Source organism: Bufo gargarizans, chromosome 10 (assembly GCF_014858855.1).
Source record: "Bufo gargarizans isolate SCDJY-AF-19 chromosome 10, ASM1485885v1, whole genome shotgun sequence".
Classification (NCBI taxonomy): domain Eukaryota; kingdom Metazoa; phylum Chordata; class Amphibia; order Anura; family Bufonidae; genus Bufo; species Bufo gargarizans.
The window spans coordinates 123,602,714-123,622,928 of record NC_058089.1 but is presented as its reverse complement, the minus strand read 5'-3'; the positions used below and the strand labels follow the sequence as shown (position 1 = coordinate 123,622,928).

Below are 20,215 nucleotides of genomic sequence, written 5' to 3'. Positions count from 1 at the left end.
TGGGATAACCCCTTTAATCCTTTGTCTGCCACGTTTGCAGCACTCCATGTATGAGAGGTTGCAGAGGGTTGAGAGGCCTGTGATCGTTAGGCCTGATGCACCCAGATCCTGATCCATAGGTGTCTCGTGGTCTGAGCTGTGGCTTGGATTCTGTGTTGCATTTGGCTGAGTTGGTGTGAGATCCTCTCTGGTGTTCCTGTTCTTCCATCTCTACAGAAGTTAAGTGTCACGTTTGTATTTGTTATATTCCCTGTTGTTGTATCTGGGCCTGAGACAGAGACTTCCATTCCTCCATCTGGGGAGGAATGGGTTGTCTCTGGTCCTATATTTATTCCAGGGCCTTATAGGGAAATCAGGGCCTAGGTATCCTGCTTATGAATATTCCTACCTTCAAGGTCTATTCATACTGATAGGTAGTCAAGGCTCGGATTCGGGTTGTCTAGGAGGTGACCTGTTTCTTCCTTAGTTTCTAGGCCCAGTTACTGTCCCCCTTCTCTCCGGTGTTCAGTGTGGAGTTTCCCCCCCCCCACACTGATCGTGACACCTGCGCTCTCTTCCTCTGAGCCATGCTGTCCTTCGGGATCATTCTGACCTGAGGTTTCTTCCTTTTGCGTCGAGCCATTCTACAACTATATATATATATATATAAGAACAAAGAGGAAATGGAGCTCAAAACGCCAGAAATAGAAATTATTATAAATATTTATTTATATCATAAAAAACACATCAAGGTTACATATAGCAGAATGCAATGATACAGGGACAAGAAGAAAACAGGGAACAAATGGCTAACAGCGCCACCCTGGCTGGTTCTCTCTTGGTCTATTACTGTGGTGAGTTCCATCTTATTATGTGCATTCCGGTTTGTCTCACATGGATTTCCATTGTGCCGTCAGGCATTGACTTATAAACTGGATGCTTTTGCCCTCTGGGGTATGGGTTTTTCTACCTTGACCTATTTCTTCTTTTTACATCTTTGGACTCACCCCCACTATTGTATTTATTGACATCTGCGGCGCTATTATGCCATTACTATGTACCAGTACCATTGTGTACCTATTCCGCTGACTGTGTCTTTCTACATTCATGACCAGAGCCTCCCATCCAGGGTGGCGCTGTTAGCCATTTGTTCCCTGTTTTCTTCTTGTCCCTGTATCATTGCATTCTGCTATATGTAACCTTGATGTGTTTTTTATGATATAAATAAATATTTATAATAATTTCTATTTCTGGCGTTTTGAGCTCCATTTCCTCTTTGTTCTTATCTATGCTCGGGAGCTTTAGCCGAGTCATTCTCATTAGGGGTGTCGTTTTGGGTATATTGGGGGAGCACTGGCCCCCCTGGACTTTTTTGTCCCCATTTGGACGCCCCTAGGGTCACCCCCTCCTTTTCTATATATATATATATATATATATATATATATATATATATACAGTCATGTGAAAAAATTAGGACACCCTTTGAAAGCATGTGGTTTTTTGTAACATTTTTAATAAAAGGTTATTTCATCTCCGTTTCAACAATACAGAGAGATTAAAGTAATCCGACTAAACAAAGAAAACTGAAGAAAAGTCTTTTCAAGATCTTCTGTAAATGTCATTCTACAAAAATGCCTATTCTAACTGAGGAAAAAGATAGGACACCCTTGCCCCTAATAGCGAGTGTTACCTCCTTTGGCTGAAATAACTGCAGTGAGACGGTTCTTGTAGCCATCTACCAGTCTTTGACATCGTTCTGAGGAAATTTTACCCCACTCCTCAATGCAGAACTTTTTCAGCTGTGAGATGTTTGAGGGGTTTCTTGCACGTACAGCCCTTTTCAAGTCACCCCACAGCATCTCAATGGGATTCAAATCTGGACTTTGACTTGGCCATTCCAGGACTCTCCATTTCTTCTTTTTCAGCCAATCTTTGGTTGATTTACTAGTATGTTTTGGGTCATTGTCATGTTGCATGGTCCAGTTCCGCTTCAGCTTTAATTTTCTAACTGATGGTCTCACATGTTCTTCAAGCACCTTCTGATACACAGTAGAATTCATCGTGGATTCTATGATGGTGAGCTGACCAGGTCCTGCTGCAGCAAAGCAGCCCCAAACCATGACACTTCCACCTCCATGCTTCACAGCTGGTATGAGGTTCTTTTCTTGGAATGCTGTGTTTGGTTTACGCCAAACATGTCCTCTGCTGTTGTGTCCAAATAATTCAATTTTGGACTCATCTGTCCAAAGAACATTATTCCAGAAGTCCTGGTCTTTGTCAACTTTATCTCTGGCAAATGTCAGTCTGGCCTCGATGTTTCTCTTGGAAAGCAAAGGTTTCCTCCTTGCACACCTCCCATGCAAGTTAAACTTGTACAGTCTCTTTCTGATTGTAGAGGCATGTACTTCTACATCAACAGTAGCCAGAGCCTGCTGTAGTTCTCGAGATGACACTTTAGGGTTTTTGGAGACCTCTTTTAGCATCTTGCGGTCTGCTCTTGGGGTGAACTTGCTGGGGCGACCAGTCCTGGGCATGTTGGCAGTTGTTTTGAAAGCCCTCCACTTGTAGACTATCTTCCGGACAGTGGAATGGCTGATTTCAAAATCTTTTGAGATCTTTTTAAATCCCTTCCCAGACTCATAGGCTGCTACAATCTTTTTTCTGAAGTCCTCTGACGGCTCTTTTGCTCTCACCATGGTGCTCACTCTCACTTCAACAGTCAGGAGCACACCAAACTAAATGTCTGAGGTTTAAATAGGGCAAGCCTCATTCAACATGCAGAGTAACGATCTACTAATTATGTGCACCTGGTGTGATATACCTGTGTGAGATCTGAGCCAATTTAAGAGGGAATACATGTGAGGGTGTCCTATCTTTTTCCTCAGTTAGAATAGGCATTTTTGTAGAATGACATTTACAGAAGATCTTGAAAAGACTTTTCTTCAGTTTTCTTTGTTTAGTTGGATTACTTTAATCTCTCTGTATTGTTGAAACGGAGATGAAATAACCTTTTATTAAAAATGTTACAAAAAACCACATGCTTTCAAAGGGTGTCCTAATTTTTTCACATGACTGTGTGTGTATATATATATATATATATATATATATATATACACACAGGGTACAGATATATATATATATATACAGGGTACTGTACAGACATACAGGATACAGTACAGATATTTATACACACAGGGTACAGTACAGATATATATACTAGGGATTAGCGAATTTCATATTTTGAAGTTCCGTCATAATAGAAGTCTATGGCCAGCATAATGGATCCGTCCAGTTTACGTTATGCAGGAGAGGACCCCAGTATAATTTAAACTGGACGGATCCGTTATGCTGGCCATAGACTTCTATTATGACGGAATGAATAACGGAATGTCTCTAAAGGCGTTCTGTTATGCATTCCGTCATAAAATTGCGTTATGGTCCGTGGTAACAAAATCCATAATGCAATTCAGTAAATACCATAACACAAACCCTGCACACGAACTTCAAATTATGAAAGTCGCTCATCCCTAAAAATATATATACACAGGGTACAGTACAGATGATGAGAATAGCAATAGACTGGATACATCACACATCCATTTTCTCAAACAGGTTTCAGGAACAGGCCTTTATACCCTGACTGGTTCTGACCAATTTACTCCATACCCCATATGGCGAGATTCCAGAGCGGGCCAGAGAGACCATCCTACTATATGTCGACCTGGCGGGCATTGCAAAAGATGAGGCTTCTCAAAAACTTATACCCTCTTGGCAAACCCACATTTCCAAGCAGGATCACCCCATAGGGATTTCTACGATTGGCATAAGGAAGGCCGCCCCTCCACCTCTCTATCACTATTCAGGCAGCCCCTCCACCTCTCTATCACTATTCAGGCGGCCGCTCCCCACCTCTCTATCACTATTCAGGCAGCCCCTCCACCTCTCTATCACTATTCAGGCCGCTCTCCACCTCTCTATCACTATTCAGGCCGCTCTCCACCTCTCTATCACTATTCAGGCCGCTCTCCACCTCTCTATCACTATTCAGGCCGCTCTCCACCTCTCTATCACTATTCAGGCTGCTCTCCACCTCTCTATCACTATTCAGGCCGCCCCTCCACCTCTCTATCACTATTCAGGCCGCTCTCCACCTCTCTATCACTATTCAGGCCGCTCTCCACCTCTCTATCACTATTCAGGCCGCTCTCCACCTCTCTATCACTATTCAGGCTGCTCTCTACCTCTCTATCACTATTCAGGCCGCCCTCCACCTCTCTATCACTATTCAGGCCGCTCTCCACCTCTCTATCACTATTCAGGCCGCTCTCCACCTCTCTATCACTATTCAGGCCGCTCTCCACCTCTCTATCACTATTCAGGCCGCTCTCTATCACTATTCAGGCCGCTCTCCACCTCTCTATCACTATTCAGGCCGCTCTCTATCACTATTCAGGCCGCTCTCTATCACTATTCAGGCCGCTCTCCACCTCTCTATCACTATTCAGGCCGCTCTCCACCTCTCTATCACTATTCAGGCCGCTCTCTATCACTATTCAGGCCGCTCTCCACCTATCACTATTCAGGCCGCTCTCTATCACTATTCAGGCCGCTCTCCACCTCTCTATCACTATTCAGGCCGCTCTCCACCTCTCTATCACTATTCAGGCCGCTCTCCACCTCTCTATCACTATTCAGGCTGCTCTCCACCTCTATCACTATTCAGGCTGCTCTCCACCTCTCTATCACTATTCAGGCCGCTCTCTATCACTATTCAGGCCGCTCTCCACCTCTCTATCACTATTCAGGCTGCTCTCCACCTCTCTATCACTATTTAGGCCGCTCTCCACCTCTCTATCACTATTCAGGCTGCTCTCCACCTCTCTATCACTATTCAGGCCGCTCTCCACCTCTCTATCACTATTCAGGCCGCTCTCTATCACTATTCAGGCCGCTCTCCACCTCTATCACTATTCAGGCCGCTCTCCACCTCTCTATCACTATTCAGGCCGCTCTCTATCACTATTCAGGGCGCTCTCCACCTCTCTATCACTATTCAGGCCGCTCTCCACCTCTCTATCACTATTCAGGCCGCTCTCCACCTCTCTATCACTATTCAGGCCGCTCTCCACCTCTCTATCACTATTCAGGCCGCTCTCCACCTCTCTATCACTATTCAGGCCGCCCTCCACCTCTCTATCACTATTCAGGCCGCTCTCCACCTCTCTATCACTATTCAGGCCGCTCTCCACCTCTCTATTACTATTCAGGCCGCTCTCCACCTCTCTATCACTATTCAGGCCGCTCTCCACCTCTCTATCACTATTCAGGCCGCTCTCCACCTCTCTATCACTATTCAGGCCGCTCTCCACCTCTCTATTACTATTCAGGCCGCCCCTCCACCTCTCTATCACTATTCAGGCCGCTCTCCACCTCTCTATCACTATTCAGGCCGCCCTCCACCTCTCTATCACTATTCAGGCCGCTCTCCACCTCTCTATCACTATTCAGGCCGCTCTCCACCTCTCTATTACTATTCAGGCCGCTCTCCACCTCTCTATCACTATTCAGGCCGCTCTCCACCTCTCTATCACTATTCAGGCCGCTCTCCACCTCTCTATCACTATTCAGGCCGCTCTCCACCTCTCTATCACTATTCAGGCCGCCCCTCCACCTCTCTATTACTATTCAGGCCGCTCTCCACCTCTCTATCACTATTCAGGCCGCCCTCCACCTCTCTATCACTATTCAGGCCGCTCTCCACCTCTCTATCACTATTCAGGCCGCCCTCCACCTCTCTATTACTATTCAGGCCGCCCTCCACCTCTCTATTACTATTCAGGCCGCTCTCTACCTCCAGCAGCCGTCCTCGTCCTGCCCGTGACTGAAAAACTACAGCCAGAGCCAAAGCCGCCGGGCCCGGCTCTACTGAACAGCGCATGCGCTGTAACCTAAGGCTACACACGCCTGCTGACGTCACTAACATGAGTCCTCCCACTAATATTCAGTGACAGCGGGTTGTAAGGAGTGGCGGGATGTCACGTGTCCTCTCATCCCAGCCATTGTCCAGAGTCACGTGGTGTCACCGGCACAGAAGATGCTGCTGCTAACGGTAACTGCCAGAAAGGGTTAATATTATATGTGACTGACGTGTATATATATATATATAGTGATTATTATATGCGGTAGATGTGTATACATAGTGTTATTATATGCAATAGACAGTGTATATATATAATATATAGTTATTATATGTGGTAGGTGTGTGTGTGTGTGTGTGTATATATATATATATATATATATAGTGTGTTATATGCGGTAGATGTGTCTATATAGTGTTATTATATGCGGTAGACAGTATATATATATATATATATATATATATATATAGTGTTATATGCGGTAGATGTGTATATATAGTGTTATTATATGCGGTAGACAGTATATATAGTGTTATTATATGCGGTAGACAGTATATATAGTGTTATTATATGCGCTAGACAGTATATATAGTGTTATTATATGCGCTAGACAGTATATATAGTGTTATTATATGCGGTAGATGTGTATATATAGTGTTATTATATGCGCTAGACAGTATATATAGTGTTATTATATGCGGTAGACAGTATATATAGTGTTGTTATATGCGGTAGACGTGTATATATAGTGTTATTATATGCGGTAGACAGTATATATAGTGTTATTATATGTGGTAGACAGTATATATAGTGTTATTATATGCGGTAGACAGTATATATAGTGTTATTATATGCGGTAGATGTGTATATATAGTGTTATTATATGCGGTAGACAGTGTATATATAGTGTTATTATATGCGGTAGACAGTATATATAGTGTTATTATATGCGGTAGACAGTATATATAGTGTTATTATATGCGGTAGACAGTGTATATATATATATATATATATATATAGTGTTATTATATGCGGTAGACATGTGTATATAGTGTTATTATATGCGGTAGATGTGTATATATAGTGTTATTATATGCGGTAGACGTGTATATATAGTGTTATTATATGAGGTAGACCGTATATATAGTGTTATTATATGCGGTAGACAGTGTATATATATAGTGTTATTGTATGCGGTAGACCGTATATATAGTGTTATATGCGGTAGACGTGTGTGTATATAGTGTTATTATATGCGGTAGACGTGTGTGTATATAGTGTTATTATATGCGGTAGACGTGTGTATATAGTGTTATTATATGCGGTAGACAGTATATATAGTGTTATATGCGGTAGACGTGTGTGTATATAGTGTTATTATATGCGGTAGACAGTATATATAGTGTTATTATATGCGGTAGACAGTATATATAGTGTTATTATATGCGGTAGATAGTATATATAGTGTTATATGCGGTAGACGTGTGTATATATAGTGTTATTATATGCGGTAGACAGTGTATATATATATAGTGTTATATGCGGTAGACAGTATATATATATAGTGTTATTATATGCGGTAGACAGTATATATATATATATACAGTGTTATTATATGCGGTAGACAGTATATATAGTGTTATATGCGGTAGACGTGTGTATATATAGTGTTATAATCACCATGGTGCAGGTGAAGCACGCGCCGCTTGTACAGACTGGGACGCGCTCCCTCTTCGGGGAGGACGGACACATCCGGTGTGAGCGCGCGCCTGTGTTCCCGTTCATCTCTGTTTCTTAGGCTCCTTCTCAGGCGTCTCCAGTTGTAAAAAACCCTGAGTGCAACCTTTACCTGCTGATAATGTTGTCTGATAAGCAGCACTGGAATACCTGCGAGCTGCTGATCTCTGGATGGTTTTGCATCTCTCTCCTTGCAGGGGGTCCCAGGGCACAGGATCTCGTCTCCAGCTGTGGTCTTCCCCTTCTGGTGTCTCTGACAGTGGAGAATGGTGGTGGACGCCGCTCGCCAGGCCTATAACACAATGTCGTCTACATCTTCTGATAAAAGTGAGGCCCGCTCCAAGAAGAAGTCCTCTCAGATGAACGGCTTCCATGTGCCCCCGCAGCCTGGTCCCAGCAGGAGCCTGAGTAGGAGCCTCTCGTCGGGTGTGGTGGCCCAGCGGAGGCTCTCGGGGTGCGCGCTCTACGGGGGGGCATGTAGTTGGCTGCGTCGCAGTGAGAGCTCCTGCACCCTCAACAGTAGCAGCAGCAGCAGCAGCTCCCGGGGCAGAATGCGTCCTGCCGGGTCTCTGCCGTCCATCAGTAAGGCTGCTGACAGCAAGGCCATAAAGAGGACCTCCTGCCTCCTTGTCGCTCTTCGGCCCACCAATGTGGAGCAGGAGCGTGATAGTTTCTTCCTCTCCAACTATAGCTACAACCCACAATTCCAGTATCAGGAACCCATGTCCCTCACTGTGCTGGAGAAATACAGCCAAGCATCGAACCAGTTCCTGGTCCAGGTAGGTAATGCGCCATGCCGAGCCTTCCCTACTGGGGCAGGATAGAGATACCGGCCAGGTGTAAAGCATAACATGGTTTCAGAAATACTGCAGTTTTCATACTGGCCACTAGATGTCACACAGCGCTGGAGCAGACGCCTCGCTTTACAGCTGCTGCGAGGACTGAATGCTGTCATCTCGTTAATCAGCAGGGTGGTCCCGCACCTGTGATTTCTCATGTAGACCCCCAGCCACACGTCTGTTGCGTTTATTGGGATCTATAAAGAACGTGTATTTTTCTGTTTGCAGTAGTAAATGTTTTAGCGTCAATTCAGGAGAAAAGTCCAAAATGAGCCTTAATTATTAGCTGCACCATGTCCGGCGTGACTGCTCTCCGTGTTCTCTCTGCAGGCGCTGAGAATACTGAACGCGGTCCTGGATAAATATGGAAGTTATGAAAGCTTTGAGTCACAGACTGGAGGAAATCTGCTCAGCAAGTGTCAGATCTGGTCGTGTTGTCGGCGGTACATGCAGAAAGAGAACTGCAGCGGTGAGGTGAGAGGGCAAAGCTGGAAGACGGGAACATGCATGAAGGGAAAGCGTGAGGATGTGAAAAGCGTGACGTACGGCTGTGAGGGGACTGCAGGGAAACCATAAGGTGAAGCTGACACGTGGAGGAGGAGAGCTGCAGAGGGATGGAGGTGACACGTGGAGGAGGAGAGCTGCAGAGGGATGGAGGAGAGCTGCAGGGCGATGGAGGTGACACGTGGAGGAGGAGAGCTGCAGGGCGATGGAGGTGACACGTGGAGGAGGAGAGCTGCAGGGCGATGGATGTCTGTGTGGAGGTGACACGTGGAGGAGGAGAGCTGCAGGGGGATGGAGGTGACACGTGGAGGAGGAGAGCTGCAGGGGGATGGAGGTGACACGTGGAGGAGGAGAGCTGCAGGGCGATGGAGATCTGTGTGGAGGTGACACGTGGAGGAGGAGAGCTGCAGGGCGATGGAGGTCTGTGTGGAGGTAACATGTGGAGGAGGAGAGCTGCAGGGGGATGGAGGTGACACGTGGAGGAGGAGAGCTGCAGGGGGATGGAGGTGACACATGGAGGAGGAGAGCTGCAGGGCGATGGAGATCTGTGTGGAGGTGACACGAGGAGGAGAGCTGCAGGGCGATGGAGGTGACACGTGGAGGAGGAGAGCTGCAGGGCGATGGAGGTGACACGTGGAGGAGGAGAGCTGCAAGGCGATGGAGATCTGTGTGGAGGTGACACGAGGAGGAGAGCTGCAGGGCGATGGAGGTCTGTGTGGAGGTGACACGTGGAGGAGGAGAGCTGCAGGGCGATGGAGGTGACACGTGGAGGAGGAGAGCTGCAGGGCGATGGAGATCTGTGTGGAGGTGACACGAGGAGGAGAGCTGCAGGGCGATAGAGGTGACACGTGGAGGAGGAGAGCTGCAGGGGGATGGAGGTGACACGTGGAGGAGAGCTGCAGGGGGATGGAGGTGACACGTGGAGGAGGAGAGCTGCAAAGCGATGGAGGTCTGTGTGGAGGTGACATGTGGAGGAGGAGAGCTGCAGGGCGATGGAGGTCTGTGTGGAGGTGACACGAGGAGGAGAGCTGCAGGGCGATGGAGGTGACACGTGGAGGAGGAGAGCTGCAGGGCGATGGAGATCTGTGTGGAGGTGACACGAGGAGGAGAGCTGCAGGGCGATGGAGGTGACACGTGGAGGAGGAGAGCTGCAGGGCGATGGAGGTGACACGTGGAGGAGGAGAGCTGCAGGGCGATGGAGATCTGTGTGGAGGTGACACGAGGAGGAGAGCTGCAGGGCGATGGAGGTGACACGTGGAGGAGGAGAGCTGCAGGGGGATGGAGGTGACACGTGGAGGAGGAGAGCTGCAAAGCGATGGAGGTCTGTGTGGAGGTGACATGTGGAGGAGGAGAGCTGCAGGGCGATGGAGGTCTGTGTGGAGGTGACACGAGGAGGAGAGCTGCAGGGCGATGGAGGTGACACGTGGAGGAGGAGAGCTGCAGGGCGATGGAGATCTGTGTGGAGGTGACACGAGGAGGAGAGCTGCAGGGCGATGGAGGTGACACGTGGAGGAGGAGAGCTGCAGGGCGATGGAGGTGACACGTGGAGGAGGAGAGCTGCAGGGCGATGGAGATCTGTGTGGAGGTGACACGAGGAGGAGAGCTGCAGGGCGATGGAGGTCTGTGTGGAGGTGACACGGGGAGGAGGAGAGCTGCAGGGGGATGGAGGTGACACGTGGAGGAGGAGAGCTGCAGGGCGATGGAGGTGACACGTGGAGGAGAAGAGCTGCAGGGCGATGGAGGTGACACGTGGAGGAGGAGAGCTGCAGGGCGATGGAGGTCTGTGTGGAGGTGACATGTGAAGGAGGAGAGAGAGCTGCAGGGGGATGGAGGTGACACGTGGAGGAGGAGAGCTGCAGGGGGATGGAGGTGACACGTGGAGGAGGAGAGCTGCAGGGGGATGGAGGTGACACGTGGAGGAGGAGAGCTGCAGGGGGATGGAGGTGACACGTGGAGGAGGAGAGCTGCAGGGCGATGGAGATCTGTGTGGAGGAGGAGAGCTGCAGGGCGATGGAGGTCTGTGTGTAGGTGACACGTGGAGGAGGAGAGCTGCAGGGCGATGGAGGTCTGTGTGGAGGTGACACGTGGAGGAGGAGAGCTGCAGGGCGATGGAGATCTGTGTGGAGGTGACACGTGGAGGAGGAGAGCTGCAGGGCGATGGAGGTCTGTGTGGAGGTGACACGTGGAGGAGGAGAGCTGCAGGGTGCGATGGAGGTCTGTGTGGAGGTGACACATGGAGGAGGAGAGCTGCAGGGCGATGGAGGTCTGTGTGGGGGTGACATGTGGAGGAGACACGTGGAGGAGGAGAGCTGCAGGGCGATGGAGGTCTGTGTGGAGGTGACACGTGGAGGAGGAGAGCTGCAGGGCGATTGAGGTCTGTGTGGAGGCGACACGTGGAGGAGGAGAGCTGCAGGGCGATGGAGGTCTGTGTAAAGGTGACACATGGAGGAGGAGAGCTGCAGGGCGATGGAGGTCTGTGTGGAGGTGACACATGGAGGAGGAGAGCTGCAGGGCGATGGAGGTCTGTGTGGAGGTGACACATGGAGGAGGAGAGCTGCAGGGCGATGGAGGTCTGTGTGGAGGTGACACATGGAGGAGGAGAGCTGCAGGGCGATGGAGGTCTGTGTGGAGGTGACACATGGAGGAGGAGAGCTGCTGGGCGATGGAGGTCTGTGTGGAGGTGACACATAGAGGAGTGTAATTCCAGGTCTTTTTCTGTGTCCCGCTTCTGGTCCCACTGTCCTTTCTTTTTGCTGCGTCTCCTTGTTCCTCTTCCCTCAATGTCCTCATGGGTGGTCTGCTGCTGCTCTCTGGGTTTCCATCTTTCTTTCTCTGGTGGTGTCTAGGTGGTGGTCCAGCTGACCGAAGACTTGCTGTCTCAGGCGGTCATGACAAATGAGAACAGCCGTCCGACACTAACCATCAACTTACTAGGTGCACGGCAGCACTGGCTGGAGGGCATGCTCCGACACGAGATAGGTAGGCGCAGGCCGGGCCCTCTGGTGGAGTGGAATTTGGGTCTGTATGTTATTAGACACTGGGTGGTCTCAGCAAATGCCTCCTACAGCTAAGTGCGATGCCAAACTGCCCACTTTGTGAAGCTGCACCCCCTCTCCCTAACCTGTCCCCTTGTGGCTATGTGGGTCGCCCTAACGCAGTCATTGACCCTGAGGGTCTCCAGATTTCACTTGCAAGAAGAACAGGGCCATCACCAAATCGAGATGCACAGGAACAACCCAGTAGACAGGCTGTCTAGCCATCCTCAGCCCGGTGTATACCCCGATGATAGTGGCTATATGTGGGGACATGCACTGAGCAGAGGCCGTGGCCCCCGATGATCTGGGGCTCCTGAAAGTCTCAGTAATGGCCCGTTTTATGCTCCTAATAGACTATACAGAAAGGTTCCAGTGAGAGATGACGGGGAGCCTGTGCAGTACCCCCTGGAGATTGTGGCAGTTCTTGTAACACCCTATAACCCATTACTGCTGAGCAGGGCTCTCTTTTTCTGTCTCTGCAGGGACGCATTACTTGCGAGGAGTGAACGACGCTCAGCAGCCCTGGCATGGTTCAGAAAGTCGCAAACAATTTGGATTGAAGCCAGCCAACCCCACAGAGGAAGGCCTGGCTAGCCTGCACAGCGTGCTTTTCAGGAAACACCCCTACTTGTGGCGCGCTGCCCTCCTCTACTACGCCATCAGTCGTGCCGCCACCTGCAGCTTCTCCAACCTGTTTAATGACCTGCAGCAGTTTGTAGAAGACCCTGCTGTGCGGTGGGAGTACTGTGTGCGGGCCAAGAGGGGCCAGAAGGACACCGGACAACCAGGCAAGCATGGCGTATCCCAGGTTTAGGAGGCAGCGGCTGAGCGCAGGGCTTGTCCAAGTCGGGCAATTACCGGGCACAGGTCAGGTGGTGCCTATAAGACTGCACTTAGCCCCTGCTGAGAGACCTCCTGACAGCCACCGACTGGTGGACCATAACTAGAACCACAGCTTCCTCTCTATTGGTGGAGTTCACCAGGACCACATGTTGTTTAAAGCCAAAACCAGCAGCACATCCTAAACACCAATTATAGCGGAAGATGAAATGTGTGTGACTGGAGCCTAGTGGTGGGGCCAGCATACCCTTCCCCATTCTCCTAGGCGAGGCTGACCCCTGACTTTATCTCCTACAGGCTGCTTCAGCAAAGATCAGGTCTATCTGGACGGCATCATCCGCATCCTGCGACACCGCCACTCCATTGACTTCCGCCTGCTGACTTCTCTGGGAAAGGTAAGCCGTCACGAGATGGCGGAGCACGAGATGGCGGAAAGGTTGTGGATGCAGATTACTGACATTGCCTGTTCTCTAGGTCGCCTTCGAGGACGTGGAGCGGCTTCGTCCATTTGCTCAGATGAAGGACGCTCGTCTTCCTCACTTCATGCAGGACATGGAGAAGTATCATCAGCATCTGAATCACATCATGGTGATGAACCAGCTGAGCGACGAGGAGCTCCGGAGCCTTCTCCCAGACTGACACGCTCTTTCTATATTTATTCATGGGGGACTGGACTTTTCTATTGGGTCACACGAGCCTCACCTTTTTTATTCTTACGCTTTTTATTAGTTTTAATAACGCTCTGAAGGTCCCGGGGATCGTGGAAGGTGTGATCCCCATAGTTGTGTGTTGTGGCCCCGGGCTCTGTTTATTAAATGATAAACGGACTGATCCTCGTCACCATCACTGTTCAGTGCTATGTACTATCAGATCCTGGAGGATCGGCGTATGGCCACACGGTCAGGATTCCAAAATCAGGAGACAAGGTATTAAAGGCAGATACCACTTTTTTTTCAATTCACTTCTGGTTTGGGATAAAAATAAAAAAACCCTGACCTTGTGGCCATACCCTTAGAGACACGTTGGCAGCTGGCTGTTCTCTGATGCTGACTGCTCTAGACCACTGGTTGTCAACCTTTTCACGCCAAGTACCCCCTAGTGAAAAGAAGTTCTAACAGAGAACCCCCAAGAAAGCGAACAATGATAGATTTTAGGGTAAGTTCACACTCTGCCAGAGCTCACTGTATCCGGCCTATAAAAAGGACTAAAACGGGATCCACGTTTTCCAGCGTGAGGTTTCGGACGGACACAAACAGTTGTGTGCAGCACTTTCAAAATGTCAGGCACCACATTAGGATCTATTATGGATGACTAGGAGCTAAAAAATTAAATTCTGCTCTACCAAACATACAGGAGAATACAGCGCGCCTTCCTTCTTACGTCCAGTGACGTCTCCTCTGATGTAGACGTTCTTTCCTCACCTTCTACTTTCAGCCACTTGTCTCTCCAGAGTTTGACAGACAGACATCTTTCCTTCTGAACATCCCATCCTGCCACCCACAATACCAGCAGAAAGAGTCCCCCTGAAGATTCGGGTACCACACAGGTAGTGCCCCCTTCAGTAAGTATTGGCACACAATACCCTAAAAAATAACTACATCCAGCAAATAGAGCCCAACCCCAATAGTGTAAACATAATGTCCAAAATAACAATAACTTTTACAAAGACGGGTACACTCCGCGGTCTTACTAAACCCTCATACTGGTGTTAAATATGAGAGATTAGCCAACAAATCCTGCTGTGGAGGACACGTCTGAGCCCGAGCACCGTGCCAAGGTTTCTCAAGTAGTTCAGGACCTAACGCTAAACCTACCTGTGCCGTATGGCAATACCAGGAGCCAGTGGGCGAATTACAGGAGCGCAAGGTCCGACTCTCAGGATATGTTGGCTAATCTCTCAAATTTAACACCAGTATGAGGGTTTAGTAAGACCGCAGAGCGCACCAGTCTTTGTTATTGTTATTTAGTCTTATTGTTTATCACATCCACACATTTGCTATCCTGTGTAGGATGTCTATTGTGGTACTTGTGGTCCGCTGCGGGCATCCGCCATTGTATGCATTTTGCTGGGGATTGCCATTAGCAGCGGACCACAAGTGCAGGATCTGCCCCCCCCGGTATACATGCACCACTGCTTATGGGGTTGAGCACTGCCTGCTTTTTAATACCACGCCAATTTGTAGTTTATAAACATAATTTCCCCAAAAAAAGTATTGAGCTAAGCTGATACTGTGCCAGAGTGCGCCCCCCCCCCCCAGTAAAAGGACTCCCTAAAGTCCCACCAATAGTAATAATTCTCCCCGTAGTGCCCCAGAAGTAATAATGCCCCCGTAGTGCCCATATTAGTAACCATATATCTGTATAAAATAATGTAACACCGCGCGCTATAGTGCAATTGATACCAAAGAACTACACAGAGCGCCTTCCTCCTTATCACGTAGTAGCCGACCGCTACAAACCTATGTCTAGGTCCTACCTTCACTTAGACGTGTCTGCTGCGGTACAGTGTTCTGTAATAGTCCACGTTTCTATTCTGTATCTGGTGCAGAACAGGAGGAATGGATCCAGGAGAGGATGGCTGTAGCATTGGCTTTAATATTTAGGTATTAGGAAATTCGCTCCGGCCGGTGGCAGAATATACCCGTTACCTGTTGAATTGAACGCTCACGTCTGAGCTGGTGACGTCACCGCGGGTGAGCTACGGGTAGCAGGTCCACTTAGCAGGTTACGGGACTGCTAATACACCGCTGCGAATTTGATGTGGTGTAGCGCTAGTTGACAACATTGTATGTACATATTAGTAACCATGTTCCCCATAGTCCCCTAGTAATAATATCCCCATAGTAATAATTCCCCTTATAGTGCCCCAGTAGTAGTAGAGCTCACCATTATGCCCCCAGGAATAATCCCCCCGCCTAGTAATAAAGCCTCTCAGTGTTTTTCAGTATTTATAATGCCACCAGTAGTAATAATTCCCCAGTAGTAGTAGAGCTCGACATTATGCCCCCAGTAATGAAGCCTCTCAGTGTTTTTCAGTATTTATAAAGCCCACCGTAATGCCACCAGTAGTAATTATGCCCCCGTATAGTGCCCTCCAGTAGTGGCAGAACCCACTGTCATGAAATCGGCTTGTGACCGACGACGAGGGGCTCGGAGCACGAGGAGTTGTCACCCGTGAGCAGTTTATTGGAGGTCACACATGAAGTTGCCGTATTGAAGCAAATCCAGGAGAGAATGCCTAAGCTTGGGGTTACTACCCCCCACATCTGACTACTACCCCCAGTCTCAGAGATACTCAGAAACACATCCGTCCTTCCCCTGTCAGTAGCAGGGGACAGGTTACTACCCCTGTAGAAGTGTAGAGTTCCCAACATTTCCTGAGGGTCACAGAGGTCCTCATCTCTGGTACCAAGGAGATGTGAAGACCATCACTACAACCCCCAATATCTAATACAACACACACTGACCAGATCTAGACAAAATCATAGGAAAATGACAGCCCACAGCGACACCCACCATAATACCCCCCAGTAGTAATTATTCCCCTTTAGGGTCCATTCACACGTGCGTAGTGTATTGCAGATCCGCAACACCACCACCCCCCACCCCATAGAACTGCCTATTCTTGTCCGCAATTGCAGAGCTGCAGCCCGGAAGTTCGGGTCCGCTCTCCGCATCTCTTCCGGCCCCATAGAGAACAAATGGGTCCGCACCCGTTCCCGATATTGAGGAACGGGTGCAGACCCATTTGCGGACGTGTGAATGGACCCTTATAGTGTTGCGACGCGGGGCACAAGCCTCTTCCGGTCTAAATCCTGAGCTGCTTGTTGCCCTAATGAGGTGGTCGGTATGATGATGTCATCGTGCTGTCCTCTGGAAGGCTTCAGGCCTAGTGACTGGTGTGGGAGAGAGACATCACCTCCGTGCCCCGGTGCAGCATTCAACTTCCCTCTGTCCGGCAATGAAGCACCGCTGTATGCCGTGGGGTGCCACGTACCCCTTACTGCAGTGCTGGGCCTCATTCACATGCTTTCTACAAGAGACTGACCAGAATTGTGTCCGAGTCCTCACGGGAGGGACATGTTGGGGGTTGTACAGCCATGTGGTGCTCGGGTGCCAGCGTCCCACATGCAGCACGGCTGTGCCACGGGGGCGTTCCCTGTGCCACACGTCAATTCTCCACTTCAGTGGGGGGCAGAGAAGTCTGCAAGTACAGCTGTGGTTTCAGCATGGCTTTGGCCTGGGGATTTCCTACCTTTAGTCCCCAGCACGTGACCAGTATGAGCACCAGGCCCCGTCTGCCGGCGCAGATAACGGTGTCTGACAACTTAACCCTCTGGGCACCAGGCTGAACTGCGATCATTTTCCTGATTAACTGTACAGTGTAAAGTGCAGAAGCTGTGCAGAGGGTTAACGTGATAACGCTGCGCAGGCGACCGCACACAGGACTGAGAGCAGAACATTTCCTTTACTACTACATACTGCAGCACACAGATGGATTGGTAGCGTCGGGCCTCATTCACACAGTGCAGATGTGGGGCCAGAACTGGGGCGATATACAAGAAGGGTTTCATACTAATTCTGTACAATCCTGACCAAATCTGCAGCGTGTGAATGAGGCCATAAGACAGGGCAGCTATCTCCAGGCTAGCGTCCCTGCAGAGATCCGACATTATAAGCGATACGATGGTTCTTCATAGCTACGTCCATGTAGAGGCGCTCCTCTAGTTCTCATAAATATGCCTGGCCATAATGAAAACCACCATTCTTTACCCTGCTGGCTGAATTCAGAAGAAGTCCTTGTGTTCCCGGAGCCATTAGTCTTTAAGTACAGTCTGTACAGCAATTCTTCTAATTGTTTTCTCAGGTCGATTCGCTCGCAGCCCCCGATAGTGACAGACCTCATCGCTCTCGCACGGACCGGTCGCCTTTACTATACGTACGTTTAGACCCAGTTAATGTTCAGACTGAAAGGAAAGGTTTAGGGCATGTTCACATTGGAGGAGTTCAGATCTGCTGTGGTGAATGACCCCCACGCGTGCTCATGGCTGTTCATGTCTCCTCTCTGCTTTCTGATGGTGCCTCGGCACTGACTCCAACAACCTGCCCGTCACTTTCTCCTCCAGCGGGGGCGCTCTTTCCCACTTGAATCTCTGGTCGCAGCTCCAGCATGAGCTCAGCGCCCACCCCAGTTACCGGGGCCAAGTCCTCCACCCGGCGGAAGCCGTGGATCTTGCGGCGATGGGCTGTGATACTCTGAGCCAAGGCCCGGGTCACACCTGGCAGGGTCATCAGCTCCTCTTCTGTGGCCGTGTTAATGTCCAAGCAGCTTTCCAGTGGTGCAGATCCCAGGAAGGACATCGTCCGTGTCCGTCTTCCCGTTCTACAACTCACAGCCGAACCCATGGCCAGTGTGAACAGTGAGGGAAGAGAGCCGTACAATGCTCACCCCCTCCATAGAGAAGTGCAGCGCGCGGACTCTGGCCCCGGAGGAAGGCGTGCCGCAACCTAATGACTAACTATGCGACCTTTCCACCTCTAGATAAAGGACTACAAGGCAGCGGGAATCACCTACTGACAACCCCCATCATCAGAGCCGCCTCTGCACTCCACACTACCCTCAAAGACCACCCTACAAGGCAGCGGGAGGAACACAACCCCCATCGTCACAGTGCCTCCAGTGCACTACCCTCAAAGACCACCCTGCAAGGCAGTGGGAAGAACACAACCCCCATCATCAGAGTGCCTCCAGTGCAACCCCCAGCAAAGACCACCCTACAAGGCAGCGGGAGGAACACAATCCCTCATCATCAGAGTGCCTCCAGTGCAACTCCCCGCAAAGACCACCCTACAAGGCAGCAGGAATCACCTACTGACAACCCCCATCATCAGAGCTGCCTCTGCACTCCACACAAAAGGTAGTGCACTACCCTCAAAGACCACCCTACAAGGCAGCGGGAGGAACACAACCCCCCATCATCAGAGTGCCTCCAGTGCAACCCCCAGCAAAGACCACCCTGCAAGGCAGTGGGAAGAACACAACCCCCATCATCAGAGTCCCTCCAGTGCACTACCCTCAAAGACCACCCTACAAGGCAGCGGGAGGAACACAATCCCTCATCATCAGAGTGCCTCCAGTGCAACTCCCCGCAAAGACCACCCTACAAGGCAGCGGGAATCACCTACTGACAACCCCCGTCATCAGAGCCACCTCTGCACTCCACACAAAGGTAGTGCAGTACCCTCAAAGACCACCCTACAAGGCAGCGGGAGGAACACAACCCCCATCGTCACAGCGCCTCCAGTGCACTACCCTCAAAGACCACCCTACAAGGCAGTGGGAAGAACACAACCCCCATCATCAGAGTGCCTCCAGTGCAACCCCCAGCAAAGACCACCCTACAAGGCAGCGGGAGGAACACAACCCCCCATCGTCACAGCTCCTCCAGTGCACTACCCTCAAAGACACAGCGCCTCCAGTGCACTACCCTCAAAGACACAGCGCCTCCAGTGCACTCCCCTCAAAGAACACCCTACAAGGCAGTGGGAAGAACACAACCCCCATCATCAGACTCCCTCCAGTGCACTACCCTCAAAAGAACACCGTAAAAGGCAGTGGGAAAAATAACCCTCATCCTCTCCAAAGGAAGTGTAAGAACACAACCGTCATCGTCACAGCAACTCCAACGCACTCCCCACAAAGACCATCCCCTACAAGGCAGTGGAAGGATCACAACCCCCATCGTCAGAGCCACCACTAGTGCACTCATTGGACTCCCCCAAAGGCCTTCCTGCCAGGCAGACGACCCCTGGTGCTAGTGAGTGTTTGGGGGGGGGGGGGTGCAGAGTAAATACAGGAGCAACAGCACAAATAAGGAAGACAGAGGAGTCCACCACATGGTTCCAGGGGCCCTAGATTTGGGGCCACACTACAGATTTGCAGCCAGTTAGATAAGAATGTAGAGAAACACCGTAGCGAGGAGCCTCCAAGTCTACAAGAGGTGCAAGAACATGTACAGTGACACGCACATACAGACACAAGCATGTTCAGAGGCACGCACATACAGACACAAGCATGCTCAGAGGCACGCACATACAGACACAAGCATGCTCAGAGGCACGCACATACAGACACAAGCATGCTCAGAGGCACGCACATACAGACACAAGCATGCTCAGAGGCACGCACATACAGACACAAGCATGCTCAGAGGCACGCACATACAGACACAAGCATGCTCAGAGGCACGCACATACAGACACAAGCATGTTCAGAGGCACGCACAGGCGTGTGTGTGTGTGTGTATACACACATTATATATACACACACACACACACACACACACATACCGAGAACCTCCAC

At 50.0% G+C, this 20,215-nt stretch overlaps 1 protein-coding gene across 1 annotated transcript; it reads left to right on the top strand.

Moving 5' to 3' along the window:
- Nucleotides 1-5,996: 5,996 nt before the first annotated feature.
- On the top strand, nucleotides 5,997-14,183 carry LOC122920555 (uncharacterized protein KIAA0895-like). The gene is made up of 7 exons (XM_044270145.1): nucleotides 5,997-6,088; nucleotides 7,832-8,413; nucleotides 8,804-8,947; nucleotides 11,824-11,956; nucleotides 12,495-12,800; nucleotides 13,150-13,247; nucleotides 13,327-14,183. Exons 2-7 carry the CDS (start codon nucleotides 7,901-7,903, stop codon nucleotides 13,489-13,491), a joined length of 1,359 nt encoding a protein of 452 aa, XP_044126080.1. The 5' UTR covers nucleotides 5,997-6,088; nucleotides 7,832-7,900; the 3' UTR covers nucleotides 13,492-14,183.
- Nucleotides 14,184-20,215: the final 6,032 nt, after the last annotated feature.

What these genes read in the sequence shown, in the direction of transcription:
- LOC122920555 (XM_044270145.1), top strand. Translation starts at nt 7,901, where the DNA reads ATGGTGGTGGACGCCGCTCGCCAGGCCTATAACACAATGTCGTCTACA. An exon ending in CGAACCAGTTCCTGGTCCAG is followed by an intron (nt 8,414 to 8,803) that starts GTAGGTAATGCG and finishes TTCTCTCTGCAG; the next exon opens with GCGCTGAGAATACTGAACGC. An exon ending in AAGAGAACTGCAGCGGTGAG is followed by an intron (nt 8,948 to 11,823) that starts GTGAGAGGGCAA and finishes GGTGGTGTCTAG; the next exon opens with GTGGTGGTCCAGCTGACCGA.